General features: G+C 37.4%; 1 protein-coding gene and 1 pseudogene across 21 annotated transcripts in view; both read right to left on the bottom strand.

The window, feature by feature from the left end:
* Window positions 1-574: 574 nt before the first annotated feature.
* NRXN1 (neurexin 1) overlaps window positions 575-27,824 on the bottom strand; it is a 1,215,464-nt gene continuing 1,188,214 nt past the window's right edge. For all 21 annotated transcript variants that reach the window (XM_068971240.1, XM_068971223.1, XM_068971278.1 and 18 more), the window contains one exon: window positions 575-3,947. In XM_068971240.1, the coding sequence (XP_068827341.1) occupies window positions 3,640-3,947 (308 nt within the window). In that variant the 3' untranslated portion in view covers window positions 575-3,639. The remainder of the gene's footprint in view (window positions 3,948-27,824) is intronic.
* Window positions 5,858-5,954, bottom strand: LOC138093716 (U6 spliceosomal RNA; annotated as a pseudogene).

The following is a 27,824-nucleotide window of genomic DNA, read 5'->3' as shown; positions in this document are numbered from 1 at the left end:
CTAGAAGGTCAACACTGAAGAACAGAAAACCCTGGCAAGCATGGGAGGGGGATGACAATATTGGAAAGGTTGTCGTGTGGAATATGGGATACATTCTGTTTTGCACAAAGAGAATTGGAACCAATGAGTGGAAGCTATAAGAACTTAGAAGTAAGGAGTCACAACTAAGTAAATTTAATCACAAATTTGCTTAGCCAGAATTATGTTACTTTTATGGAAAAAATCACATTTATGAAATCAGCACTTTCATGTTGTTTTCAGCTAGTTCCAGGAGTTTGTGGTTTCATGCACAGCAAGATGAAAAAGATGTAAACAAAGGCATATTTAGTGGGTGCATCTTTAAGTGTGTCAGTGTAGTGGTGCTTAATTTAATGACTATTAAAATCCAGAAAACACAGGGTTGGTAGTTTTCCTCTGCTTGTCTAAGGATGGGTTTTCCTTTCCAATGCAGTCTTCTTTATGCTGCCCCTTTGTCCCCAAAGGGTGTCGCAATTACTTTTAAAAAATCAATAAAACCACCATTGTATTAAGAAATATTTTATTAACAAAACAGTAAATTCCACTTGCTTAGCATTTCCAATAATGGATAAGTTGGCCTTGCAACAGAAAAACAAAACAAAACAAAACCCTTAGATACCCAATCACACAAAGCACTAGAAGGGTAGGGTCATGTGGCCTTTCTTTGATGTCTTAGGGATTGACCACCTCACACATTATTGTAGTATTTGTTTTTTGTTTTTTAAAAAAAGGCAACACATAACATGGATTTAAAAAGAAGCATACTCAATCAGAAAAGTTACAGTCTAGAGATGTAATCAAATTTATGCCAGGTAGTGTGAAATCCTCTATTAACTGCCAACTACACATGGAACCCTGATACATTTGGTATGAAGATACTTGGGATTTCATTCATGCCTTTTCTCTCCCTAGCTTGTGTTCTTCTCTTTTCTTTGTCCATTCACAAAGAAAGAAGAAAACAAGAAAAAAAAAAATTGCTAGATTTCGTGTAGGCCATTACATTGGAAATATTTTTACCAACAATATTGCATAAAATGTTAAAATTTATGCTGGAAAGAAACACTGAAATCAATTTCAAACAACATGCTTCAGAGATATACTGCTTTAAAATACCATTATTTCAGTTATTTTCAATCACAATTTAGAATCTTTCCGGATGGAAACTAGTTCAAGTTCAGATCAAATGGAAAAGCAACTGTTTCTTTCAAACCTCAAGATGTAAATGAGTGGTTTTATATTTACCTTCTGTTTCACTGGCTTTCCCTGAGTAAGACTGGATGAGAGGAAAACAGCAACTACAAAGAAATTTATGAATTCTTTAACCTGGCAAATTAAAAAAGAAGAAAATCTGAAACACAAGTAATTGATACTAAATTTTTAGTTTCATACCTCTACTTTCTGGGTCATGAAAAGCCTTTAGGACTTTTCATATATGACAATTACTTGGCAACCATAGATGGTGGTGATTTGCTATGAATTATACATATATCTAAGGTGCTGTATGTCTATAACCCAGGCCACTTCTTGGCTTTTTTCATCAACTGAAGTATCACAAAAGATGTTTTGCATTTTTTTGCCTTTTCTGATTAAAGCAAATTGTAAAATTATTCTTCTCTTCTATAAAATCTAATATTCTTTTAGGAGATGTTAAAGTAATGCAACCAATTTTTACTGAGACATCACCTTCCAATCTAATATTGCATCTCCTTTGCATTGCCTTCTCAGACTAATAATTTATTGCTATGAACATCATTGAAACCATATGCAAAATAAGCATATAATCTATGTTTTCACTACTTAATGTGTTAAACTAAAGCTATATTTAATGATATATACGTAAAATCAGAAAAGTTAAATTATAGTCAATAATCAACAGATAATGATTTTCTTAAATGGATAGTAATATATAATCAAAAATTACTGAAAATACGTTTTTAGTTGAGAAAGTGTTTACTTTCCAAAAATGTTTATCATGCACATCAGGTTTAGAGACTATATATATAATTTTATTGGAAACAAAGTTTTCAATTGTAGCAGCCAGGGTTAAGGTATAGATCAATCAATTTTGCTTCTGCCACCTGCCCACTTAATGGTTCATATTCATGCAGCAATATACCAGTGATAGTTTACTTGATAAGAAAAGGTTCCATTTCTTTAGGGACTAAAATCTTCTGGAAGTTTCCTGGGAGCATATCTCAGTGAAGCAAATCACCCCGTTTGTCATCAATATCTTGGCACAACTATCTTCCTTCCTGCTTTTCAATTTGTCAGTAAACATTTTCTGTTATATGTACGTTTGGGTCTTCCATCCTATCTGATGGATTCCTCTGGATTTGTGTGTGTGTGTGTGTGTGTGTGTGCGCACGGGCGCGCACATATCTGTGATCATGAATGGGGATGTATGTGGGAAATGTGAGTATTTGGCGGAGTACAGATTACAGGATACATATGTATATAGTTTGCCTTCTAATCCACACCTTTCATACAAATACTAAAATTTAACTGCAACAGAATAAAGGCTGTACATGTAAAGGAAAAAAAAAAAGTAGCTGAGTCTTTTTATATACATTCATACATATCTTCCTTAGAATAAACATTACATTGTAATTTTAAAAAATGTAAGTAATTGTGGTAATTTATAATGGTGGCAAAAAAAAACACCCTGAAATAATTGCTGATCTGATGTCATAAAACTCCCTATAGTTAGCAACACTTATAACATTGAATTTACCAAAAAGGGCTGAAGAGCAGAGATATAGTTTGCATTTTCTATACAACAGGCTATAAAACATCACTTATCACAGTCCAGAAAGCACACAGAGATGGATTTTATATAAACATATGTAATAACATATTAAGCGTGCATGAAAATTTCCCAATGATTGCATCTATACCTTCTTGTTTATTTTTTGTTGTTGTTGTTTCTGTTTTGAAATTTTAGTGTGAAAATGTGCCTTATCTTTCACATTGTTGAAAATAAGGCCTCCATACTTTCTTTTTTTTTCCCTCACAACCAGAAAGGGGCTTTTTGAATGTGTTCCTACACAAGTCTTCAGAAAAGTCAGCACTTTTTTTCAAGTGCAAGTTCGTGTCAGCCACGGTTCCAGTTGTGCCAGGCGGTGACCTCGGAAAAGGCTTGCAGGTGGAGCCACTCAAAATGACATTCTTCTCTGGCCATCAGACTAACTGGTTTCTCAGGAAAGCGCTAGCACTTTGGCTAAATCTGGGATCATAGGTAGCTTCTTTTTCTGTGTTGTGTTGTGTGTTGTTTTTGTGTTGTGCCTCCCGATGTAATACTCCTTTGCTTTATGAATGCATGTGGTCATCACTGTCTTTTAGAAATGTTCCAGCAACATAAAGACAGGCAGAGTAAATTAAAACACTGTGGATGTTAAGGAATTTATTGGCCCCTGTTTTTTTTTTTTTTTTTTTTTTCTTTTTTGGAGAAACAAGAGCATGAGATACTTGTTTTTATTTTTTAAAAACAGTCTTTCCTTCCTGATTGCATTCCCTGTCTTCTTTTGTATGTGCTTCATAAAAAGGAAAGTAAATAAGTTTATATTATGTCTCGGATAAAATGAAGACTATTTCTATACAAGGGTCCTTTTTCAGATCTTGGGCTCAGACGTAATACTCCTTATCCTTGTTCTTCTTGTTTTTGTTGGCGCTTTTCGCACTGCTGGGTTGTTTCTCCTTTACAACAGCCCCATTGGACTGTGCTGAGTTACTGATGTAGTTTCGACTCTCGTCCACATGGTATGAGCCTTCATCCCGGTTTCTGTACTTGTACATAGCATAGAGAAGGATGAGGATGCATAGGGCGGCAGCGGCCACGATGCCCACGACCATGCCCGTGGTGCTGCTGGACTCCCGAATCACTTCCGCTGAGCCTGGGTACGGCTCTCTCCCACCTGCCCGTGTTGGGTTGGCTGTAGGAAAGAGGGTGAGAAAAAACACTGAGTGATTATGGAGTTTCCCGAATGTCAGAGAGTAACATTCACCATCTGTTTTCAAGCCTAATGGATAGGGCCTGTGCCTACTGCTCTTGAAAAAGGATACTGAAGCTAGTGAGTGTAGTGATGCCTTCACCTGGTGGTCACTAAAATCTAGGGACAATGAAGCATACCATTGAGAGCGATCTGTTACCATCTTTTCTTTTTCACAGATCACTTTTGTTAATAGGGTGTTGTAAGTGTAGCTCCAAATTAGCTCCATGTAGCTCTAAAGGGCCATATTGATGTGTTAGGTGAAAAGCAATAAATTTAACATGGAAAATGTATAGCATCATAATGACTGTATAATATTAGAGAATAATCATTTTAAGAATCAAGAAAAAGGATAGCCAAATTTAGGATTACTTCAGAAATCACACTGCCTCCTATTGCAATGAATACAGTATTGAACAATAAGATAAAACAGGCATTTTGACGAGTCAAGCTGACTGCTTTTAAAAGTGTTATTTTAGTCACAATTTTTAGAAATTAATTTTATCTATCATACTCTATATATTATGGAGTGTATATACTCCAACTATGGAGTGTAGCTGCTTTACAATGTTGTGTTAGTTTGCACTGCACAGCAAAGTGAATCAGTTTTATATGTTCATATATCTCCTCTTTTTTGGATTTCCTTCCCATTTAGGTCACCATAGAGCACTGAGTAGAGCTCCCTGTGTTTTACAGTAGGTTCTTATATTTTTTATGTCTTATCAATAGTATATATGTGCCAGTCCCAATCTCCCGGGTCATCCCACTTCCTCCTATCGCCCTTGGTATCCATACATTTGTTCTCCATGTCTGGGTCTCTATTTCTGCTTTGCAAATATCATCATTTATGCCATTTTACTATATTCCTCATATACACATTAATATACAATACTGGTTTTTCTCTGACTGACTTCACTCTGTATGACAGTCGCTAGGTTCATCCATGTCTCTACAAATGATTCAGTTTTGTTCCTTTTCATGGCTGAGTAATATTCCACTATATACACATACCACATCTTCTTTATCCACTCCCGTGCTGATGAATATTTAGGTTCTTCCATGTCCTGGCTATTGTAAATAGTGCTGCTGTGAACACTGGGGCACACGTGTCTTTTTGAATTATGGTTTTCTCTGGGTAAATGCCCAGTAGTGGGATTGCTGGGTCATATAGTAGTTCTATTTTTACTTTCTTAAAGAACCTCCATACTGTTCTCCATAGTGGCTGTATCAATTTACATTCTCACCAACAATGCAAGAGGATTCTCTTTTCTCCACACCCTCTCCAGAATGTATTGTTTGTAGATTTTTTTTTAATTGGCAAAGTATTTTAATAAACATTTCTCCAAAAATGACATTAAATGGCCAACAAGCACACAAAAGATACCCGACATCATTAATTAGCAGAAAAATGCAAATCGAAACCCTGAAGAGATACTACTTCATACTACTAAGATGCCTATAAGTGAAAAGATGGACAATAAAACATGTTGGGAAGGATGTGAAGAAATTGGAACATTCACACATTGCTGGTGGGAACGCAAAATGGCACAGCCGCCTTGGATACAGTTTGGCGGTTCCCCAAAGAGTCAAATACAGACTTTCCTCATGATCCAGCAATTCTACTCCTAGGACTGAGGTTTGTAGATTTTTTGATGATGGCCATTCTGACAGGTGTGAAGTGATACCTCATTGCAGTTTTGATTTGCATTTCTCTAATAATTAGTGATGTTGAGTATCTTTTCATGTGTTTGTTGCCCATCTGTATGTCTTCTTTGGAGAAATGTCTATTTAGCTCTTCTGCCCAAATTTTTATTGGGTTATTTTTTTGAGATTGAGCTGTATGAGATGTTTGTAAAAATATGGAAGGCTTCATGAATTTGTGTCATCCCTGAGGTTCTACTAATCTCTGTATTGTTCTAATTTTAGTATATGTGCTGTAGAAGTGAGCATTACTCACAATTGTACAAACTAAAACAGAACTGATTTCCTTTACTATTGAAGGTTTATTTGTTTACCTAAATATATATGTATATTATTTATTTACTGGCAATGGTTGAGTAATCACCAAGACCAAGTTTGAGAGGAGAAAGTAAGAAAACATTTTTACATACATTAAAGACTATCTAGAATGATTTTGACTCAAAATTCAGTACGTAGCAGATAATCATAAATAAAGGGCTGACTGCCTCACTTTTATTCAATTGATAAAACTCTCATTCTGTCTTTCCAAAGTATAAAGTTCTTCCTTGGGTACAAGAAGTGGATTGCAGGGGGAATTCATATTTTTCTCCAAGGCTTAGTCAGTCACTGAAATTAACCACTGATAGGGAGAAAAGTCCTGGGGTTTAGCTTGCAGATTTGGAGGAGAGGGGAGCGGTTCTCTTCCTTTACCTTATAAACTTTTTATTTAAAACGACTTAGAAGAAAAGGAACTGTAGAGAGGTAGTATTCTATCCCATCTCTGATCCCAGGTCATGTTTCCCTAAGGATTGTGTTTTCACTCTTTCTCTGAATCTCCATCTTTCCCCTTGTCTTATAGAAAAAAGATAACTTTTCAGATGTAATAAATTAAAAATTCTATAATTTGCAAAATGATATTCTTTATAAATTATGCAGAATGAATTTACATAATCTCAAGATTGCATAAATATTGAATATATGTATGTGTGTATATGTGGAAGGTTTTTTTTGGTGTATATATATATATATATCACAAAGACTAAAATGGTACTTTTATTACACTATTATCAGTAATTTTTAAAATATTTCTATAAAAGTCCCTATTAGCTATTGGGGATCATTTATCTGTCACTTAGCACCATACTGCTTTGTAATTCCATTTTCAAACATCACCAAGATTTCATCTGCCACATGTGGGTTTCTTGCCGTCGCTTTCCTTCCCTTCCCCAAATAAAGGCTTACAGATATAGTCACTAACAAAGGAACAGCTTTCAAAGAAGCAATATGCTCTGGAGCTACAAAATGGAGCAGGTGAAACCTTTGTATGCTGAATGTATCCCCTGCTTGTTTTACAAAAGCGCATGTAATGTTGCCAAATTAAAACGCCTTGGAGTTGCTTCTGTGGCCAAGGCAGAAGGTGACGAAGACTATAATCCACAGCATTTGATTACAGGAAATTAACTTCCTCTCAAGAACAGAATCCATTGCGGGAACTCTGTCACTACCTGACAAACCAACGCAGCACTTTCTCTTTCAAATACCGTCATCTTTGTCAAAGTCTGCCAATTAGCTCAGCTGCTAACTTTCACTAAATGACAAGTTTCTGCTTGCTCATTTTGTGGAGCAGTCTCTCACCATGGTGTCTCAAAAGCTGGAAAAGGGTTTTATTTAAACATTACCTAAATCATTTGCCCCACCTGATGGAATGCTTTCCTTTTAAACACATTTTCATAATTACCTCACTTTGTCTGTCAGAAATAAATGGGGAGAAGACAGAAAAAGTCCTAATCATATAGTTCATGATAGTCAGACTTGAGAGTTTTAATGGAATGCAGGGTTTACATTTTTTTCCTTTTTTAAAATAGATATTTAATTTATTTACTCAGCTGTGCTGGGTCTTAGTGCAACAGGCAGGATCTCTGGTTACTGCAAGCAGGTTTTTGTTTTTTCTTTTTCTTTAAGTTGAGGCCACAGAGAACTCTTAGTTGTGGCATGTGGGATCTACTTGCTTGACCAGGAATTGAACCAGGGCCCCCTGCATTGGAAGCGTGGAGTCTTACCCATTGGACCAACAGGGAAGTCTCTACATTTTATATTTTCTAAACTAAGAATATATATGTACTTCTTTTTTTTTTCATTTAGGAGTAGGTATTGTAAATGGACTATCTTATCAGAGAATTTTACTCTGATTTTTATCTGTTCAAAAATTTCTGATATGTTTTCACAACTATTGAAGGAGCACAACAAAACCAAATTGATGGTAGAACTAAAATGAGATGACAAAGACCAACGCAAAAGCCTCAGATGCTTCCGCTTTGCTATAGAGCTATTTGAGAAATGCCTCCTGATTAAGGAAAACACTTGTCTCTTTTGAAACTTCGGCCAAAATGTTGCTTCTCATGCAGTCCTGAAACAGCTCTGTAACCCATACATAAACAAGAATTCTAAATATCATGAAAATAGCCTACCAACCCCCTACCACAAACCCAATGAAGAAACATTTTATCCCCCTTTTTTCCTGATTCATTTTGAAAATTAATAACCACCACAGGTATTATGATAGGTCTATTTGGAGTATGCAGTTGCTTCCATATCTAATTGATTATTGAATAATGTTTTCTGCTTATGCTTCTAATCTGAAAGCTAAGTGATAATTTTCTTAATTTTCATGCTAAGATCACTTAAGTAAGTTAATGGGACATCTCTCTCAGATGTACAAAAACACCTAGAGAAATTTAAATAGTTCTATGAATTATAAATGTGGTTTCCCTTATTGATGGTCATTAGTGGTTTATTTTGATGATCACTGAAATATCTCTGAGGAATTTCCTATGAATTTAAATGTAGAGAATAGAATAAATGGCTAAAAAGGCTAGTGTTAGTTGCTCAGTCATGTTTGACTCTTTGTAGCTCACTGTTGCGATTCATGGGGTCGCAAAGAGTCGGACACGACTGAGTGACTGAACTGAACTGAACTGAGGCTCCCCTATCCATGGAATTCTCCAGGCAAGAATATTGGAATGGGTTGCCATTCCACTCTCTGGGGGATTTTCCCAACCGAGGGATTGAACTCAGGTCTCCCACATTGCAGGCAGAGTCTTTACTGTCTGAGCTACCAGGGAAGCCTAAAAAGGCTAAATACCTTCTTATATAAATTGGTTAAAAATTTTTTTATTAAAAAATACAGTCATTTCTTCACCATTCATAACAGTATGAAGACAGAAATTTAATCAGAGACCTCCCTAAGCAACTGTATTTAATGACTTTGGCATTTTGCATTCTCTTTATACTTCCTAGTAAACTGAATCGAGACATTATAAATAATTTTTAAAAATCTACAATGTGTTTTTTTCTCAGTAGTGCCAAAAAAAAAAAATTAACTAAATTTTACTTTCGCATGGCTCCCTTTCTTTGTTGCAGCAAGTGATGAGAAAACACTTAAAAAACATGTAAAAGAGAATATGAGAGAGGCGCTAAAAGAATGGAATGGGTATAGATTAGCAACAAGTCCCCAAATAGTCAAAAGTTAACTGGTTTGTAGGTAAAGCTAAGCTAACACAACCAACTCATTATATGGGGCTCAGAGGAACAAGGAGCCCACATCAATGGAAAACTTCAGTAGGACTGATGATGGGCAGTGGATAAGCCAAGGCATTTACATATTATTTGGTATAACTGGAAATAAACAAGTATTCAACTCCACCGGTGGCACACAGTTTGATTTGAAGATAGCTTGCTAGCAAAAAAAGAAGTAGAGAACATAAAATATCCTATGTGTTTATTTCCACATATCCCATTTTAATGATTCATAAAATAAAGGCATCACAAATTACATACAGTTTATATGAACGCTATAGTGATAGATTATTTACTTAAAATTTTCCCAAGCAACTGTATCTTAAGTTTTACTGAAGGATGACAATCACCACATCCCCCCCAGGAAACAGAATGGAAGTGCTAGGTCTGCTACATGGGGGGAAAGTGCACGTGTACTCCTTAATGGCAAGAGGAAGACTTTTCATTTTTGCTGGTATTTTTGCCTAAGTGATTCAAAAGTACTGGTTGTAGTGGCAAGGACACAAGGCTGTCACAAGGGTTGCAACCTCTTTCATATAAGCCACTTCTCAGCCAAATGGCTATGGGATTATTCCTGGGACTTGTGTAAAGATAGTGCTATCTTAAGGACAGATAAAAACTGATTTTTAATTCTCTTTCTCTCCCAAATATTCAGCAAGATCTGATGGCCTCTAATTTTCCACACGGTCTGTTTTGACCCAGATTATCAAAAATCCTAAAAGCTAGTTCTATGACTTTTCTCACTTTTCACTGTCAAATCATTACTGTGGTTACTTAGAAAGACACTGTCTTTCAGGTGCTAGGACAGTTATTAACATATTTCCACATGATACCCCAAACCAATTTTAGGTTACATCAGATAATAATTCACTGTGAAAATGCATAGTAAGTGCAAAAGACACATTCTAGGGCCTTGTGACATAAGAAGAATAATTGCATTTGTTGCTCTGCACAAAAAAATTAAAGTGAAATATTAAAAAATTTAACTTAGCCTTAACTTGCTGCATAGCTTTTTAAAACTACCACCACAGAAAAAGAAATGGTCCTTTTTATTTTGACACAGTTCTTGGCACTGTGTCTGTGAAAGAGTATTATTTCCCCTAGGAACTAATCTAGATATAGCTAAGAAACACCATGGAAAAAACAGGTTTAAGAGATACAACAGGCTATAAAATGGAGAGGACCCTGTGGTAAATCTCATTTCTCACTAGCTCCTTTGGGTGGCTGTCACCTACTCCATGCTCCTGCCTGCCTTCTCTCTTGCGGACGTCCTCCCCTTCCCCAGCTCTTCTCTGCATCCCTCTCTCAAATCTTGACATCTTTCTAGATGGCCCCTAGAGAGCATAGTGATCCCCCCACTGCGTAAATGAACAAGGCCAGGCCAGCGAGGTCAGAACTCTGCCTTTTGAAGCTGGTGCCTTACTCAGCCAGAAGTGCAATGAGGAACAGAACGTATTGCTAAGTTCCTGATTTCACAGCACACTTTAAAACTGTCCCAACTGTCAAAAAAAAAGTCTCAATGTAATTGTTTCATTAAAATACAGTTTTAGTGCTTTTATAGGCCTGCTTTACTTAAAAATTTAACTTCCTAAATTTGTTTACAGAATGAAATTCAATGTTTTATTACAATTAAAAAGAACTTCAATTATGAGGATAGTAAGATGAGGAGCATGTTAGGCCATTCAGCTTTGCACCGGAGCCTGTCCTTACCAGTTTGCCAGTTTGTGTCTGGTCTGGTCATAACCTTAATCTATACACAGGGGGAGAATAAAGCCCTCATGCTGTCTCTGAAAGATGATTCACAACTGAAGTTCTAAAATAACTCTTCATTTTGAAAGGTAAATTTTCAAACATTAATGAGTTTTTCCAAGGAGGTTTCACCGTGCAGTGGAAAGAATGTGAAATTCATCTGAGGTTGGAAACAGAGCAATTAAATTAATTTTGTTATTAAAAAACAAAACTGCTCTTGATTTATGTTTTTACATAATGTTTTGCAAGAGAAACCATGCTTAAAGTCTTAATTCCTGTTACATAAAATGAGGTGGGTAGTGGAACCATGTATTTCACCAAGGCAATAACCATGTCATCAGATGCTCTTTTTATCACTCAAATTGGCAGTTTTATGAAAATATTTTGTATACTTGATGAGTGGTTCTTTCACTGTAATCTTATTGTATTCATGCTGTTTCCAAAGTTAGCTTTTCAGAGTAAGACTGTGGTTCCCAGGTCATTTGTATTGCTGGTTTTATTTCTTAAATATTCAGTTCAGTCACCCAGTTGTGTCCAACTTTTTGCGACCCCATGGACTGCAGCACACCAGGCCTCCCTGTCCATCACCAACTCCCGGAGTGTATTCAAACTGAGGTCCATTGAGTCAGTGATACCATCCAACCATCTCATCCTCTGTCGTTCCCTTCTCCTCCTGCCCTCAATCTTTCCCAGCATCAGAGTCTTTTCAAATTAGTCAGCTCTTCGCATCAGGTGGCCAAAATATTGGAGTTTCAGCTTCAACATCAATCCTTCTACTGAACATTCAGGACTGATTTCCCTAAGGAAGGACTGGTTGGATCTCCTTGCAGTCCAAGGGACTCTCAAGAGTCTTCTCCAACACCACAGTTCAAAAGCATCAATTCTCTGGCACTTGGCTTTCTTTGTAGACCAACTTTCACATCCATACATGACTAATGGAAAAACCATAGCCTTGACTAGATGGACCTTTGTTGACAAAGTAATGCCTCTGCTTTTTAATATGCTGTCCAGGTTGGTCACAAATTTCCTTCCATGAAGCAAGCATCTTTTAATTTCATGGCTGCAATCACCATCTGCAGTGATTTTGGAGCACAAAAAAATAAAGTCTGACACTGTTTCCACTGTTTCCCCATCTATTTGCCAGGAAGTGATGTGATCAGATGCCATGAGCTTTGTTTTCTGAATGTTGAGCTTTAAGCCAACTTTTTCACTCTCCTCTTTCACTTTCATCAAGAGGCTCTTTAGTTCTTCTTCACTTTCTGTCATAAGGGTGGTATCATCTGCATATCTGAGGTTATCATTATTTCGAACACAAATCTTGATTCCAGTTTATGCTTCATCCAGCCCAGCATTTCACATGATGTAATCTGCAGGGTGACAATATACAGCCTTGATGTACTTCTTTTTCTGTGTGGAACCAGTCTGTTGTTCCATGTTCAGTTCTAACTCTTGCTTCCTGACCTGCATACAGATATCTCAAGAAGCAGGTCAGGTGGTCTGGTATTCCCACCTCTTTCAGAATTTTCCACACTTTATTGTAATCCACACAGTCAAAAGCTTTGGCATAGTCAGTAAAGCAAAAATAGATGTTTTTCTGGAACTCTCTTGCTTTTTTGATGATCCAGCAGATGTTGGCAATTTGATCTCTGGTTCCTCTGCCTTTTCTAAATCCAGCTTGAACATCTGGAAGCTCATTGTTCACATATTGCTGAAGCCTGGCTTGGAGAATTTTGTGCATTAGTTTGCTAGCATGTGAGATGAGTGCAACTGTGCAGTAGTTTGAGCATTCTTTGGCATTGCCTTTCTTAGGGATTGGATTGAAAACTGAAATTTGTGGCCACTGCCGAGTTTTCCAAATGTGCTGGCATATTGAGTGCAGCACTTTCACAGCATCATCTTTCAGGATTTGAAAGAGCTCCACTGGAATTCCATCACCTCCACTAGCTTTGTTCGTAGTGATGCTTCCTAAGGCCCACTTGACTTCACATTCCAGGATGTCTGACTCTAGGTGCGTGATCACACCATCATGAGTATCTGGGTCATGAAGATCTTTTTTGTACAGTTCTTGTGTGTATTCTTGCCATGTCTTCTTAATATCTTCTGCTTCTGTTAGGTCCATACCATTTCTGTCCTTTATTGACCTCATCTTTGAGTGAAATGTTCCCTTGGTATCTCTAATTTTCTTGAAGAGATCTCTAGTCTTTCCCCTCTATTGTTTTCCTCTATTTGCACTGATCACTGAGGAAGGCTTTCTTATCCTCCTTGCTATTCTTTGAAACTCTGCATTCAAATGGGTATATCTTTCCTATTCTCCTTTGCTTTTGGCTTCTCTTCTTTTCACAGCTATTTGTAAGGCCTCCTCAGACAGCTATTTTTCTCTTTTGCATTTCTTTTTCTTGGGTTTGGTCTTGCTCCCTGTCTCCTGTACAATGTCATGAACCTCCATCCATAGTTTATCAGGCACTCTATCAGATCTAGTCCCTTAAATCTATTTCTCACTTCCACTGTATAATCATTAGGGATTTGATTTAGGTCATACCTGAATGGTCTAGTGGTTTTCCCTACTTTCTGCAATTTCAGTCTGAATTTGGCAATAAGGAGTTCATGATCTGAGCCAGTCAGCTCCTAGTCATTTTTACTGACTGTATAGAGCTTATAGACTATATTTCTTCAATATAGACTGTTAGTGTCTAGGTACATCATCGACGATGACCCTGTCATATGAAGGATATAGCAAGAGTTTCACTATATACTGATAATGAAAATTCAGCTTTTAAGCTTTAAGGAAAAAAGAATTGTAAGAGATCATCAATATTAAGAAATAATAAAATACACCAATGATTAAAAAAATGGAACTTGAGCTATATATTTCAGATCCGGAGTAGATAAAGGTCATAAAACTCCATTATGCTCAACATATATCACTCTGGTACACTAAATTATTAGATCTTCTGCCTTAAATAATCCTTTTCAAAAACTAATGAAAAGATGTATTTACTGAACTGTTTCTCACTTAAGAGTCTTTGACCAGTCAGTCTTTCTTACCAGAAATCAATTTTAAATTTCTGTCTCCATCCCACTGAAGAAAAAGAGTTGCCTAAAATGATCTCATTAGACCATAGTCCTGTACTGCATCTTAATAGATGTGAAAGTTATTATAATTCTAGGCTAGCCTTGAAAATGGTTTCAGATTTATATGGGAAGATTTAACTTTTCCAGTACCTAGTTTCATTAATACTGTGAAAAGAAAATTGGAATTGCAGGTTCCTGTGGTGTTTGTGAATTGAGATTAGCAGTTTTTCCCCCATAACTGAAAAAAGAAAAATATAACTTTCTTTCATTCTTGTATTTCAATACAACACATGCCAAAAAAAACCCACAGTGATCATGTAAAGACTCATACAAATTCATGTTTAAATGCCACAGCTGCAGAAAGCAGGTAGGCGGTGATTTATACAATCAATATGCACTAATTTCAACTCATCCTGTGGTTTCTTGAGAGGTGGTGCTAGATATTTCAAATCCCTCCCAGTTTCATCTTCCCTACCATCAGCCCCATCCATGCCCTGCACATTTTCATGTCTACTACTGCAGGTCAGACTGCTGGAGGGAGGTCACGTCTAGTATATCTCAATCCCTACTCAATCAATTAGAGATTCAGAAATAACTTGGAAATCAATAAAACCTTACCACCTGCCTGGCTGCTGGGACTAAACGTTGCCTCAACTACTTTCAAAACCACCAAAGCAAAGCATGTGTTTGAAGGGAAATCCACTGATGTGGGATTGAGATGATGACTATCTTCAGCAGACTTCTAGGCACTGCAGGAGAAGCAATGCGAGCCACAGAAAAATGTGTTATGTGCCTGGAGAATAGGGAGCACCTCCTAGGGCTGCTGTTACCTCAAACGGCACCACACAGAATAGAAAAAGCAATGGACAATCACATCATATGGGACTTTGGTGACCCTGAAAATAAACGGAGGAGCACACATTCTCCCTCATCTCTAGGGGAGCCAGGGGACCATGCCTGTGTGTCCACAGCCTGATCATCTGCAAGCTTCATACACTTTTTGCATGGTCATTGTACCCATAAATTCTTACTAGAATCCTTGAAATTGTCATGGTATTTACTAAAGTACCACTGTTCTAACAGCTCTTCATGGTCTGCCTACAGCTACATATTCAAGTTTGTCTTCCATTTCTCTCAAAGAAAGTAACAGTCATAATTTTATTGCTGTCTCCGAATCCCCATACACCAATAAAAGTTTTATTGTCATGCCTGGCTCATATGACCTTTCTTTTCTAGCTTGGCTGAGCATTACTTATTTCTCAGACTTAGCTTAAATGCTTCATCGCTTATGGTGTTCTCTCTATGAGTATTCACTCCTACTGTCAACGAGTTTTTGATGAGCTATTGTTATGTTCCAGGGACTATACTATGTCCCAAGGGAAAAGGTTTTCACCAAACTCACTTGATACCTTCCCTCATGAACCCTGAAATATAATGAGGGAAAGATTTCCACAACAACAACAACAAAATCACACAATTAGGCTGAAAGCAATAACCGAAATGTGTGACAAAGGAACATGACAAGCACCATGCAGGGGCAGAGCAGAGGCTTCTGATTTAGACTGGGGAGTCACGTAGACTTTTTGAGGCTGTAATATACATGTTGAGACCCAGAAAATCAGTGGAGAGTAGTTCAGTAAAAAGTGGGCAGAAGATTCTTCTAATCATAAGGAAACCTATATGGAATGACTTTGAGGAAGAAAGGAGTTTGCTTTTCAGGAACTAAACTAATGCCAGACTGGAGGCGGCATTCAGGGGAAAGTGAGAAGAAATTTGAAGGCAGACATGGAACTTCCACAGATCATAGTCCTAGGAATGAAGCCATGCATCAAAGATCATCACACTTGACTGCATAAACAATAATAATTTTATGTGGAAAAAGGTGTCACTAATGAAGTGAAAATGCAGATCAGAAAGGAGAAAAATTTGCAGTACATATGACAGATCAAGAGTTAACACCTCTAAAATATAAAACCATGTATCAAGTGCTATGAACAAAGGCAAAAACCCACTGGAAAAATGGACAAAAATAGAGACATGCAAGTGGAGGACAGAAGATCCAAATGGTTGATAAATGTAGGACAGGATGCCCAATTTCACTAGAAGGCAAGTCAAAATAAAATAAGGAGGTATTTTTTTCCCCAACAAACTTGGAAGAATAAAGTGAATTAAGGTGATAATTTGGTTAGAACATTTGCTTGGGAAATAGACAATTGTGCTGGTGAGAATATGAATTTCTCAATTTTTAGAAAGTAATCTAACATCTATTACAATTTAAAAAAGATTAAATTGCAGCTGGCTGATGGGTGGATGTGAGTTCATTATACAATTCTTTCTAATTTAGTTTATGTTTGAAATATAAAATAGTAATGTTAAAAAATACACAAATATTTTCATGAAGCAGCCTCAGTTTTGAGAATATAGTCTAAAGAATTAAATACACCAGCACGCATATAAATAAATGCAGGATGTTTGCTGATCATGTTGTGAGGAAAAAAAGAGAAAAGGACAGTTTAAAAGCTCATTAACAGGGCTGTGATTGAGTAAGTTATTCCAATTTTTTATTGGACACTCATAATTATGGCACACATATACCCTAGAATTTTAACAGAGTTAAAAATAGGAATTGGAGAAAAATCTGTTGAACTTAAAGTGAAGTGAAGTGCAGTCGCTCAGTTGTGTTCAACTCTTTGCGACCCCGTGGACTATAGCCCACCAGGCTCCTCTGTCCATGGGATTCTCCAGGCAAGAATACTAGAGTGGGTTGCCATTTCCTTCTCCAGGGGATCTTCCCACCCAGGGATCAAACCCAAGTCTCCTGCATTGCAGGCAGACACTTTAACCTCTGAGCTACCTAAAGAGGTTGAACTGAAAGATGTCCATAATAGATTAGGAAAGGAGAAAATCAAGCTTAATTCACAGAGTATGCTTCTAATTTTTATGTGACAAGAGAGAAAAACCACCCTCTATTCATGTTCATAGGAACATGGTGAAGGTGTAGGAAAGATTCATGCCAAGCTGTTATCATTGGTTAATGTATGGAGGTGGGAGAAAAGGGAAAAATAAAGTTAAATAGAAAAAAATAATTTAAAATTCCAAGAAATAAGTATTAAGTAACAATTTACTAGGCACTACATAAGACATTAATATCAAGGTACACAAAACAGCCTTGGGTTCCACATTCTTAGAACTTTCAGTTATTCAAAATAAAACAGAAAATGTAAGAAAACAAACAGAACAATTTTAAATTGAAAAAATAACACAAGAAGGCACAAATACTTGGTACTAAGAAAGATAATAAAGAGGGTGGACATCAGCAAAGGGCTGTCCCAGTAGAAGTTGTTTGGGATGAGCATTAATGGAGCAGGACCCAGGCCCCCCAGTGTGAACCCTGGAAAGCCATCAAGTATTTCTCAAGAAGAAAGACATGAGATAGAATAGCTTGAAGCTGGAAAAAAAACATAAATCAAGAAGACACATGGGAGAATTTGCTGAAAACCCAACTTGATCCTCATCTTCTCTCAACCATATACTACACCATCCACTTTAGTATGGATCCGTTATTACTGTGAAATCTTACACTTCTATTGCTTTGTTAATTCTCTTCCATACCAGACTGCTAGTCTTTTGATAGTTTCCTGTGAGTCTGTTTCTCTTTCCCTCCACTTTCCTCCCCTTCAAACACTGAACGAAGACTGAACGCACAAGCTGCAAAATGTATGTTTTCTGACTGAATAGAGCAAGAGATTTTTCCAAGTTTACAAATTTCCAGGAGTGGACTGGGATGGATGTAATCAGTAAGAAAATGTGAGAGATCTTTGCTTGCAAAGCTTTGAGTAAAGATAGTAAACAAGTGAGTAAAACATTGATGATGATATTGCATACTTCTTTATAAAATGCTTTTATCTCAATACTTTCCTAACACCCATCTCCTATAATATCTCTGGTAAAAGAAGTAATGATAGTGTTTATTTAATTAAACCAGAAAACATTTCTCTGCTTTAGTGAATTGGGATTATTGTGCATTGATGTAAGTATCATAGCTGTGTTTACTTTTCCTAAGGCTTAGATGGTAAAGAATTTGCCTGCAATGCGGAAGACCTGGGTTTGACCCCTGGATCAAGGAAGATCCCCTCAAGAAGGGACTGGCAACCCTCTTCAGTATTCTTGCCTGGAGAGTCCGATGGACAGTGGAGCCTGGTGGGCTGAAGTCCTTAGGGTCACAAAGAGTGGGACACGACTGAACGACTAACATTTTCACTTTCTTTCAAGCCTCCATATATAAGTTGCTTAAATTCCAGTGACTATGTGCCAAGTTATTTGAAGTCAACCAGGTTAGTAGTCTTCGGTTTGATTTGTTTGGGTGCCTAATATTTATATTAACCTTATCTAATATCCACAGCACTACAAATAGTTGAGAGCTAATTTGGAGCTCTTTTCTCAAACTCAGCAAAGCAGCTTCAGAAGTTTCTAGGGTAATTTTTACTCCTGTGGCTATTAGAGTGAGATGGTTGAAAAAGGCCTCATCAGTCAGGCCAGGTCAAACTTTCCATAACTGTCAAGTAGAAAAAAAGCCATTTGGCAATAACTGAGAAAGTTGGTTTCAAAGCAAGGGAGCCTCGTGATTCTATGTCATATATTCTATGTGTTTTTCATCAAAACATACCACATTTCAGGAAATGCAAGAGGAGTTATATTTTGAAAGAGTGATGATACTCTCCATTATTGATTTCAAGTCAACTAAACTCTTTGATAGCAAAATAGTTTCTTTCCCTGGAAGTTCATTGACTAAAACACCAAGAAATACATGCACTGAGAAATCACCTTTCTTAAAACGTTATTTAGTTTTTTTTTTTTTTTTTTTAACATATGGAAAATTGAACAGTCACTTTACATAAAACCAGGGGATTCATTCCAAGGAATCCTTAAGTCTGGAACCAGGAATCTGGGAGGAACCTGGCTTCTAGTAAGATGAAAATGGCACTATGATAATAGCTGCAGCAATGAGGAGTGTGTGTATGAGTGTGTATATGCACATATGTACGTGAATCTTACTGAATTCCTTCCAATGCTCTGACAGAAATTGCTACAGTCACCTTTATTTTCTCATAATTTATAGGTAAAGTCAGGCTTCTGAGAACTCCAAAGAAGATTTCATAATACCTTGGGATTAATTTACTTAAATATACTAAATTATTATAAACCTCTTTGTTAATTTCCTCTCAAATGATGCACAGCTTTACCTTTAGTAGATAGAGTTTCCTGTGACTTAACAGTCAACTGATGCTCAATACGGGCTACTCTGCCTTCTGACTCACTGCGAGGTTGAAATCTTCTTTATTGTTCTATTTAGTTAGTAGCGGTTACCTCTATTGGATTATTATTAAACGGCAGGCTCTGAGCTTTGCACTTTATCTAATTTATTCCTCATAGTGACTCTGTAGTTGTTATTACAACTTTACAGGAAAGGAAACTGAGTCTCAAGGTCATGCTATGTGTGCTTCACAAGTGACACGGTCAAAATCCAAATCCCAGTGTGTATCTGGCTGTTAAGAGTTTTATGCATTCAATGTGTCAGCACTTATGACTGCAGAACATTTGTCAGTATCCCCAATTTTTCCCTTTCTTGAAGAACTGAATCCTTTTAAGCCTCTCATCTAAGCAGTGTCCAGTTCTACCCCTACTGGCCACATTCCACCCCAAATCCTGCCATCTATCTGTCCTTTGCGGTAGAAGGAATTTGCATTCCCACAGAATCTTAGGAAAGCATAGTAAAGTAGAAAAATAATGCTTTTGGTTTTTTTTAAGATCTAGTCCAGGCACTGCCCCTAATTTACAGAACGATTCTTTGAACTTCATTATCCTCTGCTCACATTTTTTTTTATCCTCTGCTCACATTTTTTCATCAGAGATATAACAGTGATACATTATTTATCTCCCAGGGTCATTCTGAGGATCCTACCAGGTAGATAAATGTGCGAGTGCTCTGAGGAAGATAAAGTGCATGTAAAAACAATGCTGGTCTGATTATCTTCCCTGTGTCTTCCACACAAAAGGGACTGAATCAGCAGCCTTCCTAACAATAAGAGTTTTGTGATACATCCAGCATACCACGGTCAGTCAGCCATGGCAGTGTCCAGTTCCACCAGGAATGTTATCTCTGAGGAGGTCTCTGTATTCATTCTTTCATGAATGGAGGCCCTGTGAATTCAGGTGGCAAAATGACCATTTATATCAAGGGACCTGTTGTTTCAGGCCATTAATTGTTAAGTTGCATGTGGAGCTTGTTTCTGTTTATCTGCGAAACATTCTATCTTTATGGATCAGCACTCTCCAGCTCCCACAGTTGGAGTGAATTAAACTTCTCCCACTCTCAAAATTTTATTACAAGATTTTATGTTTCTAGGTATCAGGAAATCAATCACCTGAGACCACTCTTCGGTCATATCTGACAGAGAAGCTTATTATCATGGAAATAAGAACTGTTTCGATTAGGTTTTAGGGTTTCTTTCTAAAATGATTAGGTCATTTCTTCTTCCCTTCCCTGCTCTGGAATTCTATGTTGTACTCTGGATGAAATCCACAGCAGAATTCCTATAGCAGAGTTGTAGGCTGGGTTCTCAGAGCCCTGTGTCTTGCCAGGCTTTCTGGACAGCTTTTATGTAAGCGCATGTCATTCTGGGTGATGGGGCAGTGTGCAGTTTTCCTGATTTAAAACTGGGTCTCCTCATTTTGGGTGATCATCTTTATATTCCTGTCATGAAACTACTGCTGTCTCAATTTTCTTTTGTTGGGAAAAGTCATATTCTTTTTGGCTGAAGTGCAATAGCTAAGGTGAAACATTAGACAGCTTCCCTACTGAGCCCATTAGATGGAGGCATGTCAAGCCTAGGACTGGGGAATATGGAAGACAAGCTATCCATCATGGGGGGAAGGGTATGGTGGCTCTGCCAATTTAAGTCACTTTAGCCCAGAACATTTCTGAAGGTCTTAGGAGGCAGAGCTAGTCGATTATAATAGCATGGGGAAAGGTTAATCACTCCTTCTCTCTGAAACTCTGTGGGGCAGAGACCTGCATTAAATTTCACCCCCACCCAAATAAGAATAACAGATGATATGTGTCCTCTTGCCATTTTAGCAACCTACATACATCTAACTAAAGCACTGCTCTTGTCTTATTAGTTTCATAATGGCTACTGAGAAAAGTTTGATGTTGCTAGAATCCAGAAAGAGTTTATAAAGCTTTCTAGATGCTAAAGTGTTAATTATGAACAATTTTTACCCTTGCCTGTGGCTATAGATAGGTCTATTTCCATTTATAATATGGCTGACTCCTCAGTTAATTTGTTTGTACTACTAATAAAAGCTAATTAATATTATCAAATTTTGGATGGCAACTCAATGTTAAGTGCTTTACATGCATTGTCTCTTTTACCAGCACGATATCATGAGTAATTAACATTATTCATGTCATTTTGCAGAAGTAAAAATTCAAGTACACAGAGGTTCAACGTTTGGCTTCTGATTACACAGCAAGTGGGTGAAGTGGGATGCAAATGCAGTTTGATTTCCAAAGTCTGGTCAATGAAATGTTAAGATTTTAGTGGTAGATATGGTAATATTACTATGTTATATTATGTAACATATATGTACATATATGTACACATCTGTGTACCACATATTACTACTTCTCTACTAATTTTTTTAAAATTAAACAATGGCTTCTGCCTGTACTGGCATCTTTAAACCTGGGCATTGAATAAAGCATTCTTGTCTTTCTTGTTTTATTCCCAATGTCAGGCTTCTTAAAATACTGAGGATGAGTGAGGAGCTACTAATGACGAGTGATCTAACCAACAAGTCAACTGACATGAGATGAGCCCTGCAGACTAAAGCCTGCCGTAGTATTTGCTGCTCCTTGGAGCACGTGAACCAACAAAGACAGCATATGGGCTCTTCATGCGAGCAGCATGCCCTATAGAGAAGTATTCAGACTATGTCACCTTTCCTCTGTTACCATTGGAGTAAGTGTAATTAATACATACGAAGAAAACTCCACAAGAAAACAATTTCATTATCAAAGCTGGTATTGGACACAGATGACAAGAAAATGTGGTTTCATTCTTCTTGCATTTCATGTTTCCTTTAGAGGTAGACTTAGCCTATAAATTTGGCTCCCTGGTGGCTCGGAGAGTAAAGAATCTGCCTGTGATGTACGAGATCCGGGTTCACTGGGAAGGTCACCTGGAGAAGGGAATGGCTACCTACTCCAGTATTCTTGCCTGGAGAATTCCATGGACAGAAGACCTTGGGTGGTGGGGGGTGGGGGGGTGGGAGGGAGGTGGAAGGGGTGGTGTGGCACAAAGAGTTGGACAAGACTGAGCAACTAACACTTTCACTACCTTATATTTTCCTCAACCTATGCTGCATTTCTCCCTTTACAATATTGGGGAACCATTTTAAAGCACAGAACTCCATCTCATTGTCTCCTTCTAAAGCTCAACAGGACAAGTCACACTTTAGAAAGGCGTGGGGTATTTTGAGCCTTTCTAAAAAGGACTTTAAAAATGTTATTAATGTTTAAAGGCTGGGTGTGTGTGTGTGTGTATATATATATATATATATATATATATATATATAAATATGAAGGCTGCCTAGAAATTTATTTTATATACATGAGTAGATTTTTCTTTTATTTATTGTAGGACAGTTCTGTATTAGCAATCATGTACTTTTGGAAGACTTTCAAGTAAATGCTTAATCTAACTCAGTAAACTCACTTATTTGCTAGGTAATTACTGTAAGCAACCAATCACAATTAGTTTACATGTGTGAACAGAACTCATTCTAACAGCAAAAGGAACTGTGCCCATTTTCTATCCAGATCAAATCTGTCTGCCTTGCGAAGAGCCTCCCTCAAGGTAGAAATAATGCATCTCCTGGCACAAAAACAGCGCCAGTACAGCAGGCCTTCCATTCACCACTGGGCTTATCATAATCATGCTACAGTCTTAGTACTTGCCAGGTTCTCTGCTAAACACTGTGTGTGCATCTTTCAATCTATCACCCCATTTCCCCCATTTTACACAAAACGATGAGATGGCTGGATGGCATCACGGACTCGATGGACATGAGTCTGAGTGAACTCCGGGGGATGGTGGTGGACAGGGAGGCCTGGCGTGCTGCAATTCATGGGGTCGCAAAGAGTCGGACAGGACTGAGCAACTGAACTGAACTGAACTGAACTGAACTGAACTGAACACAAAAGGAAATTGAGCCTCAAAGATACTAAGTAACTTCCCAAGACCAGGAAGAGCTGCAACCCAAACTAGTTCTGCAACTCAAATTGTGACTCCAAGGTTACAATCATAAGTAATACTCCCTTCCCTTGTTGTTTTGTTTTCTAGTGATCTCCTGGTAGGAACTAATTGTGGTAAATGAAACAGGTTGTCTTAAAGGTAGAATCGCCTTCTCTAAACAAGACCTTAACCTTCCCCACAGCTTGGCCAAACTTCAGACAGCTCTCGTCCTGTCTCTAGGGCCCTGGCCTCCTTTTTCTTAGAGCATTTACTTCATAAAACTTGTAATTCCAAATATTTTCTCCGTTCCTTTGATGTGTAAATATTTTTAAAACTTCGTTTCAGTGTTACCACCCAGGATTATTTTTCTCCAGGACCTAGAAGCCCTCATTTTGAAACCTAGCTTTCAAGGAAGGACAGCTTTCCTTCCAATTTCTGTGGGGAAAATAGGATCCTACCTTGAGGCAGTGCACTTTGCTCCAACTCATAAAACAACCTTCAGTCTTGAAGTTATTCAAAGAAGAGGGTTTAGTGTTCCTTTGGGTGAAACCAATTAGCCAACACAGAAGGTCTATGGACTATGAGCCCTTCACTCCAGCCCTTAAAAACTCTCCAGTTTTCTTTTTTTCTTTTTTTCACATTGAATTGAGCTCAGATCGAATTCTGGGCTCCTTCTCTACAATTGTCTTGAATAGGTCTCCCTTGCCTGTTTAACTCTATTCAAGATAATTCTGTTTTGTTATTACTGCTGTCAGAAAAATAGTGGGAAAAGTGCAGATGATGTCTGATGATGTTCTTCCATTTTAACTATACAGCAATTCATTTTTATTCCAGTTTTCTGGAGAATTAAATTTATATGGAAAAAACCAGTTCTTCCACCAATGCGTCATGCACTGAAAGCCACCTAGCCCATCAGGGCCCAAGCTCCAGCTGTCCCGTCCTGTACCCATGTGATCAGCTGGGTCCTCACTACTGACTCTGGTGTGACTCTTCAAGAGAGCTGCTCTAGATGTTTCCAAAAATGGAGCACTCATCACTGCTGTTTTGCTGGCTACAGCTCAAAATTCCCCATTTTAACAGCAATGTGTTGGCTATTACAGGTTAATTAAACTCGCTTTTGAATAATTACATAATAAATACCCCAAGTTTAAATGTACCACAAAATTATCTTCTAATCAACCTCTAAAACTATGATCTAATAATACATTCCTTTAAATGATTGTGATTACTTAGTTAATAAAAAGATGCACCTTGTGCAATATACATATCTTTATTCCTAATGTGGTTAATGGGATCAGTTCAATAGAAATCCTCTCATCTTTTCTCAAAATAGCACACTGGAACACCACACAAAATTGCTTAGTAATTGCAGCAAATTTAGCCTGATGAATAGTAATACATGTAAAGGACCTTTTGCCATCAAATTTAAAATTTATGCCAGCCATGGAAATTATTTAAATGAATATTTAAAAAATTAATCTTATATTTGTGAGGTGCCTGAATTCTAAAAGAGCAACTTTCTGCATTCCAAGAAATTAAAGTGCCACTTTTCCTAAACTAGAGAGTGTCTTATTTCTCTTGTGTTACAAAAAAGTAACTTAATCTCTCTGAATCTCCTTAGCTATGAAAATACTTCAGTGTGGCCAAATCATAAAATAGGATATTGCTCATAAAGAACTAAGGACAATGATGAGCACAGAACAAATCTTCGCTAGACTGTTAGTTGCTATTGTTATCTATTATTACTCATTTATCCCAAAGTCTGATCAACCGATAGGCAACCAAAGTTTTTAAAACATCTATTTATTTGGTTGTGCTGGGTCTAGTTCCAGCACTCAGGCTCTCTCACTGTGGCATGTGGGGTCTAGGTCCCCAGTCGGGCGTTGAACCCGGGTCCCCTGCACTGGGAACGTGGAGTCTTAGCCATTAGACCACAAGAGAAGTCCACAAACAGTATTTTTTTGAGGGGCCGTACTCTCATCCCCACTGGTACAACTCATGTTTAAGAGATTGCCTCCCAAATGACAATGCTTTTCTTCTCCCATTACTACACTGATTTTTTAGTTATTCAATAGAGCTTTTCTTTCTTTCCTTCGACAAAGGTTTAACTGATTTGAGAGTGGCCCCATATCCTATGAGCTACCCACTGCCCACATTCATACACAAAGAGAATAAACATATTATTTTAAGTATTCTATATCTAAGAGAAAATTTTCCTCTCTAAATAGGACTTCCAGGAAACAAACCTGATAATGTCCTCTTTGTAACTAATGACAAACCAGTTTTCATCAGGAAGTCCCCATACCAAAGAAGATCATTATCTTCATTGAGGTCTCAGATATCAACACAAAAATCACCATTTCCAATTTCTTCAGGAGTTATGAGTAAAAAGAATCTATTTGGAAGAAGTCCTCAAACTTAAGATGTGACATGAGTAAGGGTCACTGTGGAACTTCAGTGGTTTATCATGTCGTTATTTATCAGTTTATTAATAAACCAAAGTAATCTGTTTCATAAAAACTGTGTTTGGTCAAACGTCTTGGAAAACATGTATATTTATATAATACATATATTAATAACAGCAAACATTCATATTGTACATATCATGAGCAAGGCGTTGTTCTATCACAAGCTATCCAAGTATTAATTCACTTACTCTAACAACCATATCTCTAGGATGAAGGGAAAGCATCGAAGGAGCAAGTGCTTTTGACAAAAATATGAAGGAAAAGTCAGCCACTTCTCACATGTCCAGACAGCTAAAATCAGGCATTTTAGGGCAACGGTGGCCTGCAACCTAGTTACCAATGGCTGCTTCAGAGTTCTACCTGTCGACTAAGAGTTGGGGTTCAATTAGACCTGCTGGATTGAACAGCCACCCTCTCATATTATAAAACACTGTTTATAACAATGTGAAATTGTCATCTGATGCTAACCAAACCAGACAGTGTGGCTGGAATCAAGTATAATTGAGTTCCATGTGTTCCCACACAGGGGGTTGCTCCTGATCTAGTTTCAACATGTACAGTTCCATCAGGAGGCCTTACTGGTTTCATCAGTTGCCCACCAATTTTCAGCAAGGAAAAGTAACAGCTTTATGTAAAAGGGAAAAAAGTAGCTTGAATATTCTTTTTTATATAACTGAATTGGGCAAAAGAAAAGCCAGCATTTATGCTCTAGTTTATGCCGGGCATTGCAGTAGGTATCTTATATATATGCTATGCTATGTCACTTCAGTCATGTCCAACTCTTTGTGACACCATGACCTATAGCCCACTAGGCTCCTCTGTCCAGTATGTTAGTTTTAATTCTTGCAACAAACTGAAAAACAGGTGTTATTTTAATGTCAAAAATAAAGATCCTGTTCCTTATAAAGAATAGCTGAAAAACGGGTAAAATGAATGTAGTCCTTTTGTAGAATGGAACTGAAGGTGCAGACTTTCTATTTTTTTTTTTCCCCAGAGCTTAACACAACAGTGAGTGCACAATAATTCTCAACACTCTTTGGTCAGTGGTGAGACTGACAATCTACCAAATAAATATTCAACCTCCTTCTTCATTAAGAGATCTGGGTGGAAGTGCATGGTATTCAAATTTATCAAGCATTTCATAAAAGTTGTTAATTTACTTGCATTCAAGATGATGCCAGATTTTTCCTGTTCACTTCATTAATGCCTTAGTGAGTACTCAGTAGCTTTAGGAAGATACCTAAATGATAAGCATAGCACATTTTCAGAGAAGAAGAAGGCATTTTGGGGAGAGTTTTGGGCAGGGTGATTAGAGAAACTTCATATGTAAATATTCAGGAAGACTGAAAGACATTGGTATGAAATATACAGAACATTTGGGTAATCTACCTATAAAAGTAAATATGGATCTCTTTACAAAAATATTTGTCTTCACTTGCTTAAGGAGTAGCAAAAGTGCATAGCAGGTATGCTGCTGCTGCGCGTGGGTGCTCAGTTGTGCCCACCTCTTTGTGATGCCATGGACTGTAGCCCACCAGGCTTCCCTGTCCATGGAATTTTCCAGGAAAGAGTGCTGGAGTGGGGTGCCATTTCTTCCTCCAAGGGGTCTTCCCAACCCAGGGACTGAACCTGCCTCTCTTGCTTAGCAAGTATATCCAATTCTAAATATTTAACCCAAGATACTACTTTCCTAAACAAACAGTTTGCCCAAATAAAACCTGCTGATATCTGACATAATTTTTATTGAAGTATATCTAACAGTATCCAAAGTCTAATAATATCAGCAACTGCAATTTTTTATTTTGTTGTTTTATTTTGTGTTCAAGACACAAAGCAAGTAAGGAAAAGCTATTTAAGAGATCAGAGGAAGGCTATCCTAGCAGTAAACAATACTTAAAGAGGATAACAAAAAACAACTCTTCAATTAAAAACAAACAGTTGGAAAATAGGAAAAAAAATCATATGAACTAAGAATT

Source organism: Capricornis sumatraensis, chromosome 1, assembly GCF_032405125.1.
Source record: "Capricornis sumatraensis isolate serow.1 chromosome 1, serow.2, whole genome shotgun sequence".
NCBI lineage: Eukaryota > Metazoa > Chordata > Mammalia > Artiodactyla > Bovidae > Capricornis > Capricornis sumatraensis.
Note: the sequence above shows the minus strand (reverse complement) of the source record. Positions and strands in the feature narration are given on the sequence as shown.